The sequence below is a fragment of the Apiospora aurea genome, assembly GCF_038362705.1.
Source record: "Apiospora aurea strain CBS 24483 chromosome Unknown utg000010l_segment0_segment0, whole genome shotgun sequence".
In the NCBI taxonomy this organism is placed as follows: Eukaryota; Fungi; Ascomycota; class Sordariomycetes; order Amphisphaeriales; family Apiosporaceae; genus Apiospora; species Apiospora aurea.
The window spans coordinates 1842664-1862792 of NW_027117397.1; the positions used below are offsets into that span (position 1 = coordinate 1842664).

The 20129-nt window shown below is 51.3% G+C and overlaps 5 protein-coding genes across 5 annotated transcripts; 1 reads left to right on the forward strand and 4 right to left on the reverse strand.

Annotated features, from left to right (window-relative positions):
- Positions 1–99: 99 nt before the first annotated feature.
- PG986_014606 (uncharacterized protein) lies at positions 100–524 on the reverse strand (the record flags this gene model as incomplete). Its single annotated transcript, XM_066850828.1, has 2 exons — positions 100–458; positions 521–524. The coding sequence occupies 2 exons, from the start codon at positions 522–524 to the stop codon at positions 100–102; spliced, it is 363 nt and encodes a 120-aa protein (XP_066693066.1).
- Positions 525–2564: 2040 nt separating this feature from the next.
- Positions 2565–3609, reverse strand: PG986_014607 (ankyrin repeat protein; the record flags this gene model as incomplete). Its single annotated transcript, XM_066850829.1, has 6 exons — positions 2565–2711; positions 2777–2958; positions 3018–3162; positions 3214–3387; positions 3447–3455; positions 3511–3609. The coding sequence occupies 6 exons, from the start codon at positions 3607–3609 to the stop codon at positions 2565–2567; spliced, it is 756 nt and encodes a 251-aa protein (XP_066693067.1).
- Positions 3610–5221: 1612 nt separating this feature from the next.
- On the reverse strand, positions 5222–9828 carry PG986_014608 (UDP-glucose:glycoprotein glucosyltransferase-domain-containing protein; the record flags this gene model as incomplete). Its single annotated transcript, XM_066850830.1, has 3 exons — positions 5222–8389; positions 8448–9618; positions 9683–9828. 3 exons carry the CDS (start codon positions 9826–9828, stop codon positions 5222–5224), a joined length of 4485 nt encoding a protein of 1494 aa, XP_066693068.1.
- A 1113-nt stretch (positions 9829–10941) lies between these two features.
- On the forward strand, positions 10942–14886 carry PG986_014609 (coatomer WD associated region-domain-containing protein; the record flags this gene model as incomplete). The annotated part of the gene is made up of 6 exons (XM_066850831.1): positions 10942–10968; positions 11068–11117; positions 11193–12540; positions 12584–13412; positions 13464–14584; positions 14644–14886. The coding sequence occupies 6 exons, from the start codon at positions 10942–10944 to the stop codon at positions 14884–14886; spliced, it is 3618 nt and encodes a 1205-aa protein (XP_066693069.1).
- Positions 14887–15974: 1088 nt separating this feature from the next.
- Positions 15975–16902, reverse strand: PG986_014610 (uncharacterized protein; the record flags this gene model as incomplete). Its single annotated transcript, XM_066850832.1, has 2 exons — positions 15975–16244; positions 16354–16902. The coding sequence occupies 2 exons, from the start codon at positions 16900–16902 to the stop codon at positions 15975–15977; spliced, it is 819 nt and encodes a 272-aa protein (XP_066693070.1).
- Between the last annotated feature and the right edge of the window lie 3227 nt (positions 16903–20129).

Consider the following 20129-nt stretch of genomic DNA (forward strand, 5'->3'; position numbering starts at 1 on the left):
CTGTCGACTTCCATAGCATAGGTCAGTCTGTAGTTGGTATGAAAGTGATAGTCCATGTAGACAATAGCAAGTAACCAAAACTTCCACGAAACAGGCCCTTCAGTACTGATGAGACGAAATATTACCCATCTCCACATCATGAGGTTTGCCATTCTGGTACTCCCGCCCTTCCCGTGTCCTCATACTGTTCGAAGCTGTACTGGACAAAGGAGTGCCACCCGACGTCGCATCGGCCTCCCCAGTCCCATTGGTCTCCTCCTTGTTCCGAGCCTGGAGGTTCCGCTTATACCTCGCCTCCCTAGCCTCGTTGAACAAACGCTCAGACGCTCGGTTCGCCTTTCCGATCATGTCCTTCTTAGGCTTGCTGATGTCGAGCGACAAGTCGAAAAAGCCCACTCGGGACCAGTCGCTGTACGCCCAGAAGAGACTGACCACGATGACTGCGGCCGAGACCGGAACTAGGATTTCGATTAGCAGTCGTCAGAAAGGAGGCCATACTACATAATCCTCGGAGACTTACACATAAGCCGTAGCTCGTCTCGTATAACCCAGCCATCCCCGGAGAACTTCAGATTGTTCATGCTGAATATAAGATGCAACCCCTACTGGCTGCCCCCCTTCACTGACCCCCTAAAATAGATGTAAAAATCAACAACAACAGCAATAGATAGGTCAATTAAGCAACACACACTGCATTTTAAGGTCTGTTTCGGCTCGTGCGCACTACAATAGAGTTACCCTCACCACCAGCTCGATTTGCATTAATTTCCACCACTTCACCGGCGCCCCTTTTCGGCCTTTTCTTTGGCCTTCCTTCTCTGACGTCCTCTTAAACCTCCCTAATGTTTGTTATATAAATAAAGCCTTTATTAGGGTCCTTATCGACCTTCCTCCTTTTCTAAGCCTTTATTTTTTTAGATCTACCTTTAAACCGGCTTTTTCCTGTTTTAACCGGCCGATCCGAGCCGTTAAATCATTAATACTCTTGCCGAGCTTTTTTTACAGCAACTTTTTAATTAAATTACTAGTAGTAATCTTTACACTAAGCATCGCAGCCCCTAAATTTTTAACCTGCCGGCTATTTTTCGGCGTTTCGATCCTTCTAGCCTTCGGTTCGGCCGGCTGGCGCGTATCCTCGGCGGTAATAGCCTCGTTAATAGCTCGCACTATATTAAAACGCCGGAATTTATTGTTTATCGGCTTTTTAATATTAAAGGGATAAATATTAATTATTACTTATTTATTAACGATAACTTTAAAGGTAAAAGCTATTTTATATACTTTAACCTAAGCTCGAAAGAAATCCCTTTTTTTAACGTAGCTATTATTAATAATAGCGTATACTAAGTCGAGCTCTCTCCGGAACTTTTTTTTAAAACCTTAGAATAGTTAATATTTAAGGGCTAAAGTATATAAAAACTATATAATAGTAAATAAAGAAGTTATACCTTAGTTTTTAACGCCGTTAATATAAAGTTATCGTCGATATAATTTTTATATTTATTAAAAATTAAAAGCCTTTATTAATTAAGGTTATTAAGTTTCGTTAAAAAGATAAAGATTTTTTTTAGCTATTTTAAAACTATAGGATTAAAAGTTTATTCTTTTAGTAACGCTTTAAAGGCTTAGTCCTTATATTCGTAATTAACCTTATCCTCCTTTTAAAAGAATTATTATTACTGGACCGATTAGCTTTTAAATATAATTAAAAGCGGTAAAATATTATTAATAGTATTAATATACTTTAAAATAATTATTTACTCGCGATTAGCCGAATCGTTCCGTATTAGATTTTAATAGGCGGCAGGTCCGATTATTATAATACTTTCTTTTATCGTTATCGCAGTTCTTATTTTATCGGCGTTAAATTTAAATCGAGGGGGTATACTATTAATAATAATAGTGTTAAGCCGATTAAAAAACCTTCGCATAGCCTTGTTTAATATGTATATAAAACGCCGGAAATTTATCGCTTTAGTACATACGGTCCTAAAGGCCGGATAACGTTTTAGAAAACGGTGTACCCATCGCTTACCGATGAGGTAATCGACCTTTTTACAAGGAGGATGCGCTAAGCGTATATACGAAACAGCCGGTGCGTTAATGCGTAGCCTAGGCTAGCCTGGAAAAGGGCCTATTTGGCTAAAAAGGTCTCTTCGGCAGGGGTAAAGAGCTGAAGGGCCTTATATTTTTCTTTTTCGAAGGTTAACCCCTGAGTCGGTTGCGAAGGGTGCCCCTGTTGACGTTGTGGTCTTTGGCCGCACGGTTGATGCTTCCGCCGGCCAGCACGGCCTGGACCGCCTGCGCAATGCGTGCTTCTTTGGTTATGTTGGTGGTGGTGAAAAGAGGAAAAAAGAGGAAGAGATTGATCTACTTCAATTGGGAAACGAGTGAGATTTGACCCCTTTATATACTGTTGTTGTTGCTCAGGGGCTCTAGAATCATCTGAAATCAGGAGGGGTCAATCAGAGGGGGGCAGCCAGTAGGGGTTGCATCTTACTGGACATGAATGAGAGGGGGAAGCTGTAACATGTCAGCATGTATATATACCAAAGGGGGGAACGTCATGTGTCGCGTACGGATACAATGGTGACTAAGGTGAACATCATGATGGATCGACCTTGCTTGGTAGTCTCGGAAGCTTGGTTCACGGCCTGCCATGCTTGGACAACTCCCGCTTGCTGCTGTTTCAGCTCGAGCAGGTCCTTAACCTACACCAACTGGTTGTTAGCAATCCTGCGTATAGGCGGCGTGTGACAGGGTTGATCTAACTTACACTGTCAGCTGTGCTTACAGCACTGGCTCGTAGCTCGCGAAGCTCGTCGGCCTTGAGCATGAACCAGGTATAGTATTGACGTTCATTGCTCTCCTTCTTTGTCTCCTCCAGCCCATTCTTCCTCTCTTGCAACTCCTCCTCGCTCAACTGGTCTTCGACTGGCTTATATATCGCTCTTGAGCCTCGATGTCCCTAGCGACTTGTTTCTGGCGGCGGAGCGATTTTTGGTAGAGGGAGAGACTCGTCTCCATTTTGGTGTGCGCGCGGCCATAGTCGCCGTATGGGTCGAGAATTTTTTCCGCGTCGTCCACGTACTGCTTCAGGATCGTGCGGTGGCACTTGGTGATGTGGAGCATGCTTTCCAGCTCTTCGATGATGTCCTTGATCTCGAGCTGGTGTTTACCTCGGGGTCAATATCCAGGAGAGGGACCTCCAACTGTGAGGATGACATGGCACTCGTGGACCTGTATGCCTTGCTCGCTACTTCGGTCCATTTCCAGAGGCGGTCGAATGCCGCTGTTTGCTTCTCTGGTCTTGGGAGCCTTCTTCAGCCCGCGTCGTATGGCATGGCGATCTGGACGTGTTTCGCCAAAGTACCGGGACAAAGCATTCTATATCAACAGTCAGAAAACTCCTTGACCAGGGCATATTTCAATGTGGAAGTAAATACCTCGGCCCACTGTAAAACCCGTTAATCAACACAGCGTCTTTGTAGATTCCCGAGAATAACTTACTATCATGTTGTTCGAGGGGAAGTGAAAATACTTGATTCTGTCAGGATGTAGATCCTTACTTGACAGGTTGGCTTCTGCACCCTCCCCCAAGAGGTCCATTTTCGTCTTCTGGTCTGGGAAATCGCCCCAGACGCGCTCCTCAGGGGTTGTCTCCCCCTCCTGGTCTCGCTCGTCCCAACTGCTGGCCGCTCTATTTTCTTCCCCCTCAACTTGTACTGGATGATGGGAATGCTGATATCCCTCTCCAGGTGATACTCGGCAGGCTTGGTAGCATCGTTAGTCGGTTGGCGTTGTTGCAGACTCTTAGAGCCTCTCCATGGTGGCCTCGTGTAGGATCCGGACTCGGCGGAGCTCTTTTTCGCAATCCTTTTCCCAGGTCTCCCGCTCCTTCTTGGCAAGGGCCCTAGGTGAAGGCTCGGAACTGGGATTTGTCTGTTCGTAGTGCTTGGTCTCCTATTCCCAAATCCCGTTGCTCTCTTTGAAGAGGTCATCGCGATTGTCGTAGCTGAGACATCCCAGATAATCCAGATAATGAAGCAGATGATCACTTATATGGTGTTCTTCCGAGCTGAGACACTTGACGGGCTTAACGTAGGGAGGTGGATGGATGTCGTTGCTGAGGCTCTGCTGACATGGTGGATATGTGAATCATTCAGGCTCGAGACGAGAGCGAGTTCGCTGTGAAAAGCAGTAACTCACAGTCGAAGGATGAGATATACACTTCCCGCACATACTAAGAGAACGGTCTGAAATGACAGCGAGTACGTCTAATTCACGGGAGTGAGAGCGACGAGCCATACCTTTATACACTATGACACCAACGAGGGTGGTTCAGCCGCACGTATAGGTGGGTGGGGATTGGGATGCCCTCAGAGAAGGATACGCGCCGTGATTATCAGGTCAGAAATCGAGAGATCGTCATGAATCGCTCTGAGTTCGGTGTCGAAGCGAATCACCTTCCGAAAGAGTCCGGAAGACCATTGGGGGCCGACATCAACCATGGACGGAGCGGGGATATAGCGCGATAAGACATGCAGCGGGCAGGGATTGCAAAAATAGACCCTGGAAAAAGTAGGCTATATCCGGAACCAAGCTTTATAAGGCCGTGGGAAGTCTTGTCTCCATCTTGTCCTGGTTTCTTTCCCCTTTCCCCTCCCCCCTCCCCCTTCGTCATTGGCCAATTGGTTACCCTTAGTCCAGTCACGATACTACATTCGTATATCCTATTCAATTCTGTCACTTGCGACAGATTGATTAGTCGTTCGAACGATGGCGTGTTCGGAAACTACTGCGTGCTAAACCTCCTCTTCGATCCCCAACTGTGTTGTATGGCCATTGTGCCGAGTAATCTCGTAGCGGTGTGTGGAAATGCTATTCGATTGGTCATGGCAAATGAAGAGGCTGTCACTCCCGCCACTGTGCTGGTTCAGCTGCATTCCCAAATGCTACCATGCTGCAGGCTGAGGCTGCGGCTCCATGTGCTTACTTTACAACATACATGCACTGGAGTATCGACCCACGGGGCTGGTCAAAGCTAGCGCTTACATACCCTGAAGGGCCTAGGGCTTTGGCAGCTAAGTGCTACTACAGTCAAGTTCGTCAGGAGCGTGTTCGGTTCTAACGCACTGAACTGTCTTGATTGATAAATGCATCTCTTCGTATATTCTATGATAATCTTAATACACACACGAGTGACGAGAAGATAATACCACTACAGCTCATCCTTCTCCCTCGCCGTCGGCTTAGGCTCCTCCTCAAACCGGCGACTCTTGGTGTTCTTGTCGGCGGCCACGTCTCCCTCCTTCTTCCCCGCAAGGACCTTCTGATCCGCATCCCCAGCCTTGATTGTTCCCTCTCCCATCAGCTTGCTTCGGCGGTGGACGGCGGCGATCTCATCATCGTACACGGTCCACTCGGGCACCTGTCTCTTGGCGCGGTCCAGCTTGGGCTCCTTGGTCTGCGGGTTGTTGCAGAGGTCGATGGTGCGCGCCTCCTTCTGGCTCTCGTCGCTGCACCAAGTCTCGCACCAGAGCCAGTTCTGCGGCAGGCTGTGGATCGGGATCTGGAACTGCATGTGGTTGGGCAGATCCTGGTCCAGGTTGCTCAATGAGTTCGGGTCGGCCGACAAAGTGTGGTACGTCTGACGCAGACGGTCGCCGGCTGCGAGCTCACGGAAGCGCCGCAGGTCCACCACGTAGAGCGCCGAAATGTGATACGGCAGGCCACGGAGGTAGTTAGCCCAGTAGCCTTGCTTCCAGAATCGGAAACCTTCCATCTCCGTCCGACTGTCGCACATTGGCGTGAAACCGTAAGGCGCACCCTCCAGGTCAAGATTGACGAGATCAATCATGTCAGTGCGAACGATCTGGTCAGCGTCGACGAAGATGACCTTGTCCAAAGACAGAGGGAAGAGGACATCGAGGAACAGGATCTTGTAGCCCCAGATCTCACGTTGCTTCTCCTTCTGCTGGCGAAGCCAGTGCGGCCATTTGTAGGTCACCATCTCGTATTTGAACCCGTACTCGGCCGCTAGGTGGGGGATGAACTCCTTGAAGGAGGGTGAAAGGAACTGCTCGATGAACCAGAACTTGACCGTATGCTTGGTGTTCTTCATGACAGATGTCATCATGATATTCAGCATACGTTCATAGAGATGACCGCTGGCGACCGAGAAGATGTTGATTTCGGCATGCTCTTCGGCAGAAGACTTCGCCTTCGTCTTTGAGCCCCCAAGAAGCCCTTCGGCAAACTTGAAACCGCGCGAAAGGAGGTCGTTGCCGCTATCTGCTTCTTTGAGCACATCTTCCTTTTCCATACCGGGTTTGCGGATCACACGTGGGTAAAGTGTGGTACCCTGGAAGTCCATCAGCGCAACTTCTGTTCCTTCATCGCCCGAGACAGCATTGAACCCCTTGGCTCCGACACTCTCAATCGTGAAGATCTCGGAGCTCCGTCCTTCCTTGAGCTGGATGTTGTAGTAACCGGGATTGGCCTTGAACTGGAAATAGCCAATGTTGGCCATGATGATGGTATCTGCGAAGTTGGGGTCTTTCTCTGTGCCGAGGGTCAACTGGACACCACGAGGAGGACTGCCCTGGCCATCTCTCGAGTGGCCTTCGATCAGGATGTTTTCCAGCTCATACGTAGCGGTAATGTCTGACTTGACTGAGCTCAATTTGATGTTGTCCAGATCATGAACCGACTCCTTTGCAGCGACTAGCCAGGCGGGCGGCACATCCATGCCCAAATTGAGAAGAGCTTCGGATGGGATACCTTTGAACGTTGCTGCAGGCGATCGCACCTTGCCAGCAGCATCGAATGAGGGCGATGACTCCAAGACATATCGGTAGAATCGCTTGACAGGAAGTTCATCGATCTTATCTCGCGGGTTCAAAAAGATGCGCATGTAAATGCCTTCCATTTCTGAGAGCACCTTCAAGATAGGGGCCCACTTTTGGCCTTGTTCACTTGCTGGGTTGAGAACCGCAACGATATGAACATTGGCAATGGAAGGGTCTCCGACATGGATCGTCGTATGGGAGGATTCCCAATCGTCATAAATTGTAGTTCTTATAGTCGGAGCCGACTCAAAGATACCCTCTGGAAGATCGGAAATGGTCGACATCGCAGTAATAGAGGTGATCTTGGCAGCAGCAAGCGGACCAGTGACCTTGGCAGTGAGGTTCAATGCTTCAATGGCCTTGTATACAGGAAGGATCCGGTGCGACTGTTCAAATTCAAGCAATTGCTGGAAATCTTCCACCTTGAAATGGAAGGCAGGGGCAATAGGACCAATGGCTCGGCCATTGAGAATAAGAATCTGATCACCGGGGGCGAAACCAGTCGCTTCCAAGAATCGTTGGAGTGCACTGTCGTATGCAGGAGTGTCACCACTTTCAGCTGCGCCATCGATCAAATTTTTCAACGTGCCAATGTCTTCAGCCTCAAGTAGCTTGTCCAGTTTCTCTTGCAGGGCGAAGTTGAACTTGGAACCACTGCCGCTATCTTGAGGATTATACACGAGATCCAAACGAATGCCAGGGTTGGCACGCCGGAACTTGAGTGCTGACAACAGCAGTCGCAGGCCACTGTCGCTGCTGAAGTCAGCGACAACACTCAAAGTTGCCCAAGTCTCTTTGCTCGAATCCGCATTGGCCTCAATGACAGGGATGATACTGAACAAATCGCCGTGCTCAGTATGGACTTTGTGGACGTCCAACACGGTGAGATCGTTCGCATTCTCGGGGAAGATGTAGATGTTTCTTCTTGTAGGCTCGCCCTCGATGAACAGACCGGGAATCCAGGTGTCCTCGTCGATACTGCCCATAAATATACCCTGTTGGACCATCTGGAGATCTCCTCCGACAGCCATGCTCATCGCTTGAAGCCAACCCTTCTCTCGTGGTATGGCCTGTCCATTGATGAAAATCGGGGGAATAGTACTATCCGCACCGAGTCTTTCCACCCAATGGTTCGCAAGCTCAATCTGTTTCGAGTGATGTTCAGACTCCAGAATTTGCGGAAGAGACAAAGCGACGGCTTCTGCTCGGAGGGTTCGACCCTTGATAATCTTGTCCAGTTGAGCTTGGTCAGCTTTGACGTGATTGCCAGAATGCAGCGCATCTAGATAAGCCATGAGAGTAGCAAGTCCGTAGTTCTCCAGCAGGTAATAAACGACTTTTGCCTGCTCGGTGGCCTCTTTCGTCGGTGTCAACGGAACAAGACCAAAGCGAACTGGCAACAACCGCTTGATGAAACTTTGAAGTTGCTCAACGGCAACATACAAGTCATCGGGCTTTGTGAAGTCCAAGGGGACAATCAGGTTGAACATGTCCTTCCTGATGGGTGGAATTTGTCCCGGCATGGTGCGTTGCAATAGCTAACCTGCGGTCAGTATAAGGTAAACAAGTCGGGATAAGGGCCGGTTTGCAGCTTACAGACATCAGACTCGTGGGATATTCGGCATATCTCTTATCTTTCTCAATATTGTTGAGCCAGATAATGACCTTGCCCTCTTCGATTTCGTCCCTCCAGTCGAATCGGCGGGCATCATCCTCAGCCTTCGCTGCGGTGATCTCACGGTTGCCAAGCAGCGAGACCGCCTCTTGTCCCGTGAAACCAATATCAGTGACGCCCTGGATGAACTTGCGTTCCCTTCGAACCATGTCGATTAAAGTGTATGGTGTCATTTGCCGTTCAATCAGTTGTACGCCATTCATCCAGAGCACGTTCATGCCGCCCGGTAACTGGCCTCTGTTCATGTAGTGTTCGGTAAGGAAAGCCGTGGACTCGTTGTGCGACGCAATTGATGTAGAGTATTTGGGGAAATCTTGAGTCAGCTTCAACAAGGCTTGGAAAGGATCCTCGCTTTGCATAATGAATGAGGCTGCCTTGACACCGAGTGAGGAAAGCTCGGAGTTGGATAGGGGCTTCAGGTCGGCCACCTCTTCTTCGGCGTCAAGAACAAGCTCCGAAGCAGCAGACTTTTCGCCGTGCGATTCAGCCTCGCGATCGTCAATAACGATGTAGTCGGTTCGCTTCAACTGGAGTTCGACACCATACCCATTCACTGGCAAGGGTTCCGCATCTTTGCGGTCTCCGGCACGATATCGCAAGGTATACGAAATCTCCCCCTTGCGTGCCATGTCCGCCAGTTTCGTGTGGAAGGGCCCAAAGCTGGGCGTAGTGAGATCAGCGTAGAGAACCACAGAAGGTCCTTTACCCAGCGTGCGATCAAAAGGTAATGACCGAAGCTGCGCATCCCCTTCGATTGTGGATTCGGCATTGGCGAGCGAAGGCGAACAGTACCGCTTCCCGTCCATTAACACCCAATCATCGCAGCTTTCTTTCGTCTCTTGTAGCATGGGGGCGACTGCGGTCTCATGATACTGGTAGTGCGCTTCGATCTTGGGCGCAGAAGCCCGCATAGACAAAGCTAGCTTGAATGTAGACAGCGCTTCTGGGCTCGTAATAAGGCCATCTTTTTGCAACGTTTCCAGGAACAGCTCATACAGATCCTTCTCCGTGGAGGCGCTTGCGAAGTGGCCACTAGCAACTCGATCGAGCAATGGAAAGTAGGACTCGGGGTTCTCGCCGGCGGCCGACTCGCTGCATCCGACAGTTAGTACCGGATCTACCAGTGCAAGATGGGCAATGATATTTGACTACATACAGAAGCTCGAGGAGATATGGCGGCGACGGGAATGCAGCCTTCATATCCACGTTCACCGAAGGTCCTGCCGCAACGTGGTGGGCATTGAAGTATATAGCCGCCAGCAGAGTGGCGACGCCACACGGCAGCTTCAGGAGCTGTATCATTGTCGCAATCGGAAGACTGGTTTATTCGAGCGTCGCCATGTAGAAGGGAAATTGGCGTGTCGGGGACTGGAAATCCCTAGGGCTCGTGTGAATCAATATCCGTGGGATCACAAGCGATATCTATCGACTAAGAAGTTTGGAGGGGCAGGTCCTGGCCAGCTAGCTCTCTTGCAACTGAAGCTTCCGGGGACTTTTCTGGTTACGTAAACCAGGTGAGAGGGATGGCGCAAAAAATCTTGAAGATCGCTGTCGATGTCAGAGATATACAACATATATCTTTCACTTGGTATGTCTGCTCCGGGCAGTAACAAAGAGCAGATTTGTACCTCGATTGGAGGGCGATTGGTGAGAATGCAAAGATCTAGGCTAGGGATTACGTGCCATGCAATTGACACCTTGCCAAAACCCCATAACGGCAAAAGGAAGGAAGCTGTACCAACAGGGACTAGCGTCTGGCGGCATGCATGCTTGCTTTGAACAGCCTCTTTATTTAGGTCAACGGGCTAACCTACAGTGGTACCTAGTGGGGGTGGCAGGGGCCCATCAGGCCTGCTCAGGGGTAGGTATGTGTAGCCCATCAGTCGCAGACTCGCAGCTGGCTGTGCCTGCCCCTGCCCCTCCAGTGAGTTTGGGTGCTCGCTCTCTCAATTGAATTCAGTCAATGGGGCCCCATCCGATGCGGGTGGCACCCAAGCTGTCGCCCGGGATGGGAACAACCAATGTTCCAGGTGCCTTTTCAGTGCAGCCCACCCGCCAAAAGCCACGGGCCAATCCCTGTCCAGCATCGATTGGAACCGGCCACGAATCGACATGAGAATTGTGGAGGCCCTCCCTTCAAGTCAGGCTGGCTTGATTGATTGTGTGGTGCGTGAAGTCAGTCAATCACCTTGAATCTGGACTTTGGACAGCTTGCAGGTCAGCTCTCAGCCTCTACCAGTCCAACAAGGCTGCCCATTAATGACCTCGTCACGACACGTCCCCTTCCTTCCCCTCTCTCTATTTGCATTATTGCAATTCGCCTCGCCGACTGCTAAGAGAACGGCACTCAATTGCGACAACGCCCACCCATTCATGACCTGAGCTTAGGGGCCACTCCCGCCTACTATTGCGACAATGGCTTCCTCGGGGATGTTGACCAAGGTTCGTCGATCCAGCACCTGAAGGCCTTCATCTCTGCCCCAATGCGACCATGAACATGCAGCTTTGTGGATTTGGGTCTGGATATTGACTGTCTTCTAGTTCGAGTCCAAGTCCTCCAGGGCAAAGGGCATCGCCTTCCACCCCAAGCGGTAAGCACCAACACCTCCAACCAAGAAGGACCAATTCGCATCTTGTCCCCTGGGCTAACAAGAACTGCTTCGCAGACCATGGATTCTCGTCTCCCTTCACTCATCCACTATCCAGCTGTGGGACTACCGCATGGGTACACTGATCGATAGATTCGAAGAGCACGACGGCCCTGTCCGAGGTGTCGATTTCCACAAGACCCAGCCACTCTTCGTCTCCGGCGGCGACGACTACAAGATTAAGGTGTGGTCATACCAAACAAGAAGATGCTTGTTCACCTTGAACGGCCATCTCGACTATGTGCGAACCGTCTTCTTCCACCACGAACTCCCCTGGATCATCTCCTCCTCGGACGACCAGACCATTCGGATATGGAACTGGCAAAACCGATCCCTCATCTGCACCATGACCGGTCACAACCACTACGTTATGTGCGCCCAATTCCACCCCAAGGATGATCTTGTCGTGTCAGCCTCCCTCGACCAGTCAGTCCGTGTATGGGATATATCGGGCCTACGCAAGAAGCACTCGGCACCGACCTCCATGTCGTTCGAAGACCAGGTCGCTCGCTCGAACGCTCAACAAACAGACATGTTTGGTAACACTGATGCTATGGTCAAATTTGTGCTCGAGGGCCATGATCGTGGTGTTAACTGGGTGGCCTTCCATCCTACTGCACCTCATATCGTGTCCGCTGGCGACGATAGACTTGTGAAGCTGTGGCGATTCAGCGAGACCAAAGCATGGGAGGTGGATACTTGCAGAGGGCATTTCCAGAACGCTTCAGGCTGTCTGTTCCACCCCCATCAGGACTTGATTCTATCCTGCGGCGAAGACAAGACGATCCGGGTCTGGGACTCACAAAAGCGCACGGCGGTCCAAACCTTTAAGCGAGAGAACGACCGATTTTGGGTCATTGCTGCCCACCCCGAGATCAACCTGTTCGCGGCTGGTCACGATAACGGTGTGATGGTTTTCAAGTTGGAAAGGGAACGGCCAGCCTCTACTGTACACCAGAACTCGCTGTTCTTCATCACCAAGGAAAAGCACGTTCGCTCCTACGACTTCCAGAAGAACCAGGAGAGCCCGACACTTCTTTCCCTTAAGAGATTGGGAAGCGCCTGGGTACCCCCTCGAACTCTGTCTTACAATCCGGCCGAGAGGTCCGTTCTGGTCACTTCGCCCTCCGACGGTGGCTCGTATGAGCTGATCAACCTCCCTCGCGATGGCTCGGGTGCTCTGGATACAAACGACTCGAAGCGTGGCCAGGGTAACTCGGCCATCTTTGTTGCCCGCAACCGTTTCGCTGTCCTGAACACAGCTTCCCAGACTGTTGATATCAAGGATCTCTCCAACAACACTGCTCGATCATTCAAGCCCCCCCGTTGGGACCACGGATATTTACTTTGGCGGCACCGGCAACCTGTTGATCATCACACCTACCGCTGTTCACCTATACGACATCCAGCAGAAGAAGAGCATTGCCGAGTTGGCTGTCAACGGTGTCAAATATGTAGTTTGGTCGAATGACGGTCTCCACGCCGCTCTGCTCAGCAAGCATAATGTGACCATTGTCACCAAGACTCTTGAGCAAGTCAGCACCCTTCATGAGACAATCCGCATCAAGAGTGCCACCTGGGACGACGCCGGCGTTCTTCTCTACTCGACCCTCAACCATATCAAGTACACCCTGATGAACGGCGATAACGGTATTGTCCGAACGCTGGATCAGACCGTGTATCTTGTGAGGGTGAAGGGCCGCAATGTGTACTGCTTGGACCGCGGCGCCAAGCCGAAGGTGCTTCTGATCGATCCGACCGAGTACCGCTTCAAGCTGTCGCTGGTCAAGCGCAACTACGAGGAGATGCTCCACATCATTCGCACCTCCAGTCTGGTTGGCCAGTCTATCATCTCATACCTGCAGAAGAAGGGTTACCCAGAGATTGCCCTTCAATTCGTCCAGGACCCCGCTACTCGTTTCGAGCTCGCTATCGAATGCGGAAACCTTGATGTTGCCGTAGAGATGTGCAAGGAGCTTGACCGACCGGCGCTGTGGAAGAGACTGGGCGATGAGGCATTGGCACATGGCAACCACCAGGTTGTTGAGATGGCCTACCAGAAGCAGAAGCAGTTCGATAAGCTGTCTTTCCTCTACCTTTCTACTGGTGATCACAACAAGCTAGGCAGGATGGCCAAGATTGCAGAGCACCGTGGAGATTTCACTGCGCGATTCCAGAACGCTCTTTACCTTGGAGAGGTGGAAGATCGGATACAGATGTTCAAGGAGATTGATCAATGTGAGTACTGAGGCTCCCTTTCCTAAGTTGCTCGACTAACATGTCTTTTAGACCCGCTGGCATACGTGACCGCAAAAGCCCATGGCTTGGAGGAGGAATGCCAGTCCATTCTCGAAGTGACCGGCATTACCGAGGACCAACTCACCCTTCCCGAATTCGGAGAGCCAATGGCTCAGCATCAGCCTGTTGTACCAACCTACAAGGCAAACTGGCCGACAAAGGCCACTTCTCAGTCTTTCTTCGAGAAGGCCCTTGCTGGCCAGCTTGAGGGCATGAGCTTGGAGGATGAGCCTGCCGCAGCCAATGGTCTCGATGACGAATTTGCTGAAGACGACAGCGCCGCTAAGAAGAACGGTGCTATGGATGTTGATGAAGACGAGGATGTCGCAGGCTGGGACATGGGTGATGTCGAGATACCCGAAGCCGACGCCGACTTTGTCAACGTGGAGAGCACAGATGCTGGTGGCGCAGCAAGCAGTGAAGCAGACATGTGGGCTCGAAACTCGCCCCTGGCTGCGGACCATGCCGCTGCAGGGTCTTTCGATAGTGCTATGAACCTGCTCAACCGCCAGGTTGGTGCCGTCAACTTCGCGCCGCTCAAGCCTCGATTCCTTGAGATCTACTCGGCCACAAAATCTTACCTTCCCGCAACCGCTGGCCTACCGCCTTTAGTCAACTATATCCGCCGCACACTTGATGAAACGGATCCCAGGAAGGTGCTTCCCATCATTCCTCGTGATCCCGAATACATTACGACGAACGACCTGCAGCGGGGTTACGATGCCATGAGGAGCAACAAGCTTGAAGACTGCTTAGCTGTTTTCAAGGGCGTCTTGCATTGCATGTTCCTCAATGCGGTGTCTTCGGAATCGGAGGCGGCGGAAGCAAAGAAACTTATTACCTCGGCTGGTGAATATGTGGTTGCAATGATGATTGAGCTTGCCAGGCGACAGCTTGGCTCGCAAGACGAGGTCAACGCAAACCCGGCGTTATTAAAGCGCAGCCTAGAGCTGTCCGCATACTTCACAATTCCCAAGATCCACGTTCCCCACCGCCAATATACCTTGTTCAGTGCGATGAACTTGGCCAACCGCAGCAAGAACTACAGTTCCGCTCTCAGCTTTGCCAGCCGTATCTTGGCAAATGGCGGCACGGGCAGAATCACCGACTCGGTAAGCGAACTATCATCCGCTCTCCTCTCTGGAATCTAAACTAACCATCTGAATCACAGGCCAAGAAGATGAAGGCGGCGTGCGAGCGCAACCCTCATGATAACGTCGAAATCGAGTTCGACCAATTCGCGGAGTTTGATATCTGCGCCGCGTCGCATACCCCTATTTACAGCGGATCGACATACGAGGAATGCTCCTTCGATGGTGCCAAGTACCACTCGAAATACAAGGGCACTGTGTGTGTTGTGTGCGAGGTTTGCGAGGTTGGTAAGCACGGAAGCGGACTCCGGCTCTTCGCATAAGTACCTAAATATGGGATTCGGAGCATTGGTCAGCGGAAAACGATGAAATGAGAGAAGAGAGAGAGAGAGAGGACAATAGATCGTGTAGATCGAACTGCGTGAACTCTCTGCAGCGAGTCGGTGTAATTCTCAACAGCAAGCAAAAAAGAATAGTTACTTTAGACGCGGCAAAAAGGATGACGGGGGCGTGGGCGGTTTGACGGCCGGCTGCCTGCCTACCTGCCTTCCTGGGGCGCGGTGGTGATACAGGTGGCACCACTATAAAAATCTCTGGCAATTCTTAAACGTTCTTCATATTTGATGATGGACCATGGCGTGCGTTGATATCGCGACAAGTCTTTGATCGAACTTGATGTGGCTTGTAAGGTATTTGGTGAACGTTGTGGACGCTACATCTGGTCGCTGATTCCACTTATAGGTACTTCATATCATCCATACATAGAGGATTCTAGGGGACGTGACGGCTCGTACATATCGCCCGGTGTTCACACGCCGTCCTCATCGATTGGGATTCAGGAAGTCCGTTCTAATGTTGGTCGAAAGGGGCAAGTCAGATGACAAACCTGCACTGTAAGTACAAAACCGAAGATCGACAAATCGCTAAGACCAAGATGGCTTCCGTGGAAGTCCGTGACTACTGTCAGTTCTAAGTAGCTTAGGTACATTATTTGACGAGGCATCTGAGGGTTTCGCCACAGATCGCCATTTGGTTTGGTCATTCATTACGCGCTGAATACGATAGGAATACAGATAGCATGTGGAATATGAGAAATTGTGCTTTGCAAGTGTTATTGTGGGCTCATTGAACAACATCAACGCTATCAATTACGCATTCAACAGCTTCTTGGGGTGGCAATGGTTCTATTTTACGAAGAATACAGTGACCTAGCCGCCGAGTTCTATGCAACTCCGCCAGACCTAAAGGTCTCGCCGAGATCTTGCCATGTTCCAATGTCAAGATTCATGATGTTACAGCTAAACAGCACTCGGCCGGCGTGCTGGCGTTGCGCCCCAAGGAGCATGCCACCCACTGGATGAGGCAGCAGTGGAGGAGACTCCAGAGACACAGTCTCTTTCTGGGCAATTGCTTAGACAATGGTCTCCAACTCCCGTGCGTACCCCAGCGTGTTCTCGATGACCATCTGTGAGATATCCTTCTCTTCCTCCTCGCCGGCCTCGGCCGCTGTGGGGAAGTAGATGGTGCCGTCCCGTACGGCCCAGCCGCGTTGGCGGGCAAACTCTACCACAGCGCCCTCGGATTCGAGGAACAACAGCGACTTGGTACTACTAAGAGGCAAAGACGGGTAGGCGCGCTCGGAGGAGGAAGCAATCTCGGATCGAATTTGGGATGTCAGAATCTATTTGCGTAATTTGTTAGCAGGATGGCAATGGAAGCAACAACGGGGAGCATGTACTCCGCGATGTCGAGAGAGTGTGAGTCAAATCAAATGGGCAAACATAACGTACCTCGGAGAAAACACCGTACTCTTCGCTGGGCACCTCGCCCTTCTTCATGGCCTTCCACACGCGGTCGTAGCTGCCCTCCATGAGCCATCGCTCCAGCTTGACGGGGTACCCCAGAAACCGGTCGCTCTCGATGCGGTCCGGGCCGTCGATGCCCTCGCGCGTGCCGAGGCTCTCGAGCTCGCTGTGGAACTCGGCGTAGCTGCCCTGTGTGAGGAGCAGGAGCAGGTACAGTCCCGTGACCTTGTTGCGCATCTCGGCGTCGGGCTTCAGCTGGGACGAGGGCAGCTCGTAGAAGGGCTGCAGCTGCGAGAGGTAGCGGGTGAAGGCGTCCGGGTTGCGGGCGCGGATGGAGGCGAGGGCGCCATACTCGTAGACGCTGCGGGCGAGCAGCAGCAGATCGGAGGGGGCGTTGGCGGTGGGTGTGAGGGCGTGGAGCTGCAGCAGCGACAGCTTGGCTTTGGAGAGCAGGCTGCTGGCTTCGGCGTAGGGCAGGGAGGGATTGGATTTTAGCTGGGTGATGATTTGTTGGAGTGTGCGTTCGGCGGCCATCTTGGTCGAGTCGGGATGGTGGCGGGCTGAATCGGTGGTGGTGGTGGTTGAGATATCAATGGTGGACGTGGATGTGACCGGGGTGACCGTCGATGTCGTCGTGGTCTTGCCCAAATGCCCGGTTCGTAGCGGTGCGATAGGAGCTACGCTGGGGTTGCTCTCAAGGTGAAGTGGTGGTGGCGCTGGAGGTGGTGCTGGAGGTATTTGTACGTCTGTAATTAGAAGATGTTGCGATGTTGGCAGCTTGGTGATTTCGGAAGTTCGTGATGATGATGATGGTCTCCGGTTGGTCGAGGCGAGGCGACGCAACCAAGCTCTCAGCCTGGCCACTCCATGCCTTGGGCCTAAAGTGGGTCCTGGCCCTTGGCCATTGTGGGCAGGGAGGAGCTGGCTGAGCCGCGCTTGTTGAGCCACAGTTGGTGGGATGGGAACGGGCCATTTGTGGCTGCTGCTGGTGATTACCTCATCTTCGGGAAGCTCCACTCTCTTGCTTCATCTTCACTTGCACCTTCAAATGAAATCAACAAGGTACATATTCTGCGAACAGGAGCGGATCGGAGAATATAACGGATGCATCACACCAATCTATTTATAAACTCACTCTGGGCCACGAATTAATCATGTCACATGAACTCCCTCGTGTCTTCTTGATGCTATTCTGTCAGATGGGCTTACAAGCCGTCCCCTGATGAATGCAGGTCACATGGAGTTGGCCCGAGATCCTCAAGTCCCAACACCATGACCAAGCACCTGGCGTGAAAGAAGAAGACGTTGACTGGTAGGTAAAGCAATGCCTACCATTGAAAAGGGACCATCTGTTCTAAATTAAACCAAAAAGTCAGTATATATATAGGATAAGATCCGAGCGCAACCGAGTTGGTGTAGCTCTGGCGGGTGCCTGTCGGGCCTCACTTCCAACAGCCTCCTTTCCTCCCACCCTGCGCATTTGGGCCGCAATAATATTAAGTCATGCAACACAACAGCTTGAGAATGATACATACACAATGGTTAGGTCATTGCTTCCATCAATATGTAAAGTGTAAGATGACGGGCTGGACATATGAGGACTAATCTCACGGCAGTTTCCGGAAGGATCTCGCTGCTTGTTTGTGTAATCTCCGGGGCAGAAGGTCCCAATAGGATTCACTGCACTGGGAAATCCTCTTGGTAGCGAGCGTGGTGACGAGCTTGGGGCATCCCAAAATAGAGTCAACTTGAGGCTATGCCTTGTGTGCTTCGTGGGCTCTAAAACGCGCCAGTAAGTAAACCAACGACTTGACAATGCTAGAAGTAGTAGTGGTGGTGGTATATATTGGTGCCAATAACAAGCCATTTATTGGCGATGCACACATGGCAGACCCGTCCGGTCGGGCTGGGTCTGGTGACATTTGAAGCCTCCAATAATAGCCGTTCATGGACCAACATGGGCAGCTGTAAGTAGAAGATATCCATTAGGAATGCCAGGGTTGGGACACATGAGCTTGTTCTATATTGAGGGTTGCGCTGCGGCGCTTGTAACATACCATGATAGCAAACAGCGAGCAGCAAACACCTCAACCTCACTCTGGAGGCCCTGAAAGCTCAATAATACTTAACCGGTGCATCAGCATCCTCATTACGTAGCCACGGATAATTCACAACCCTTTTCGTCATTTTTATTTGAGTGCCTCCTACTTTTCGTTGGAGGAGGTCATCTATCAGAGACAGATAGCCGAATCGCTTGCGCAACATTCACCCCCACATTCATCTTGGGATGGCGTCTTCCCCTCCCACGTGAAATATAATCAGACGACCGACGCACGAGAACAATTGAGGTGAGAAGAGAGGGTGAGGTATTCGATTACCAAATTCGTCAGGAAACCATTTCAGCCGACCATCGTCAACATTCTACGACAGCGCGACCGTGGCTCATCTCAAAAAAACGGTCTTCTATTCGCTTCGAAGGCCAGGAGGAATCATCTGGCATCAGGTAAGCGTAAGCTTATCATTTATTGAATTACTACAAGCCCCACTTCCAATATGCATGCACCAGCTTGAGGGTCTTCGCGGCTCGTTACAGGGGTTCTTGGCGCACTCTCCTACTTGTACATAGTGGGTCGCAACGCACGTTTCCAAGTCTGGCCTCCCGCGGACCGCCTCTTTCTCCCAATCGCCAGCGGGGATTAGCCGGAACAGTGTATCGCATCGTCAAGCCTGATTCAAGTTCGTCTGGTCGCGTGGCAGAACCATTTGTATTCAAGCCACTGAACTACTCAGCCAGTTCATGAAACGTGGGGTTTTCGATAAGTATTCAGGACAGATGCAGTTATGTAGCTGTCTACCTACAGTTGTCTGCTCTATCCCAATGCCATTGGAAGCAATTTACAGTACGTCTGCCTGGCCTGGATCGTTGGACTCCGTAAAATCGATAGCTCTAAGCCCACCGTACGCCCTCAGCGGCGGCGGGCAACGAGCCTGGTTTCAACTCCACACTCGTCATCTCCTTTAAAACAAAGCTTTCCGGGGTTTCTTCATGCAACTGGGTGCTGGAAACTGACTGAGAATGCAAATGACGACGGACAGCCTCTTCGCGTCCAACCCACCGAGCCCACTGCACTTTTTAACCGTTCCTCACTGCCGCGACTGGAATTCGGCCTGAACTGAACGACCAACGGCCCCAAAGTCCCCGAGCACTGGCTGAACCCGGAAAATAAGCCACGCGAAGTCTACTTAATTCAACACTTGCGACACCAACGTTCAGAAGCACAGCATTGCAGCTACAAACATCCAGTGTTAGAACACCCCAAAAGCCAGCCAATTGCTGATACCAAGGGCGGCCTCATTTCACTTCGCCTCCCACCAAAAGACCAAATCTCCGGTGCTGGTTGCTCGGAAATCGGCTCGTGACCAGGGCTGGGCTCAGGATTCCTGACAGCAGGCTGACGACGACACAGCCATTGGGACTAAATCCCCATTTTCCAGGTTTCCTAGTGTGTCCCGCCGCGTAAGGAGAAGAGGGCCAGTCGCCAGTCCAAGTCATCCAGGACCCAGGCCGACTCGCAGCGCAACCCGACTATTTTAGAGAGGGCCAGAACCCACCCGCTTGCAGCTCACTTCAGACCCCGCCACCATCAACTCTGGCTGCCCCCCCCATACATTCATTACATTGCATCTTGTATACATCCCTTTTGTACCAGACATACCTACCAGAGCTGCTAGGGGTCGTAAAGGGCGTCAGCTTTCTTTCT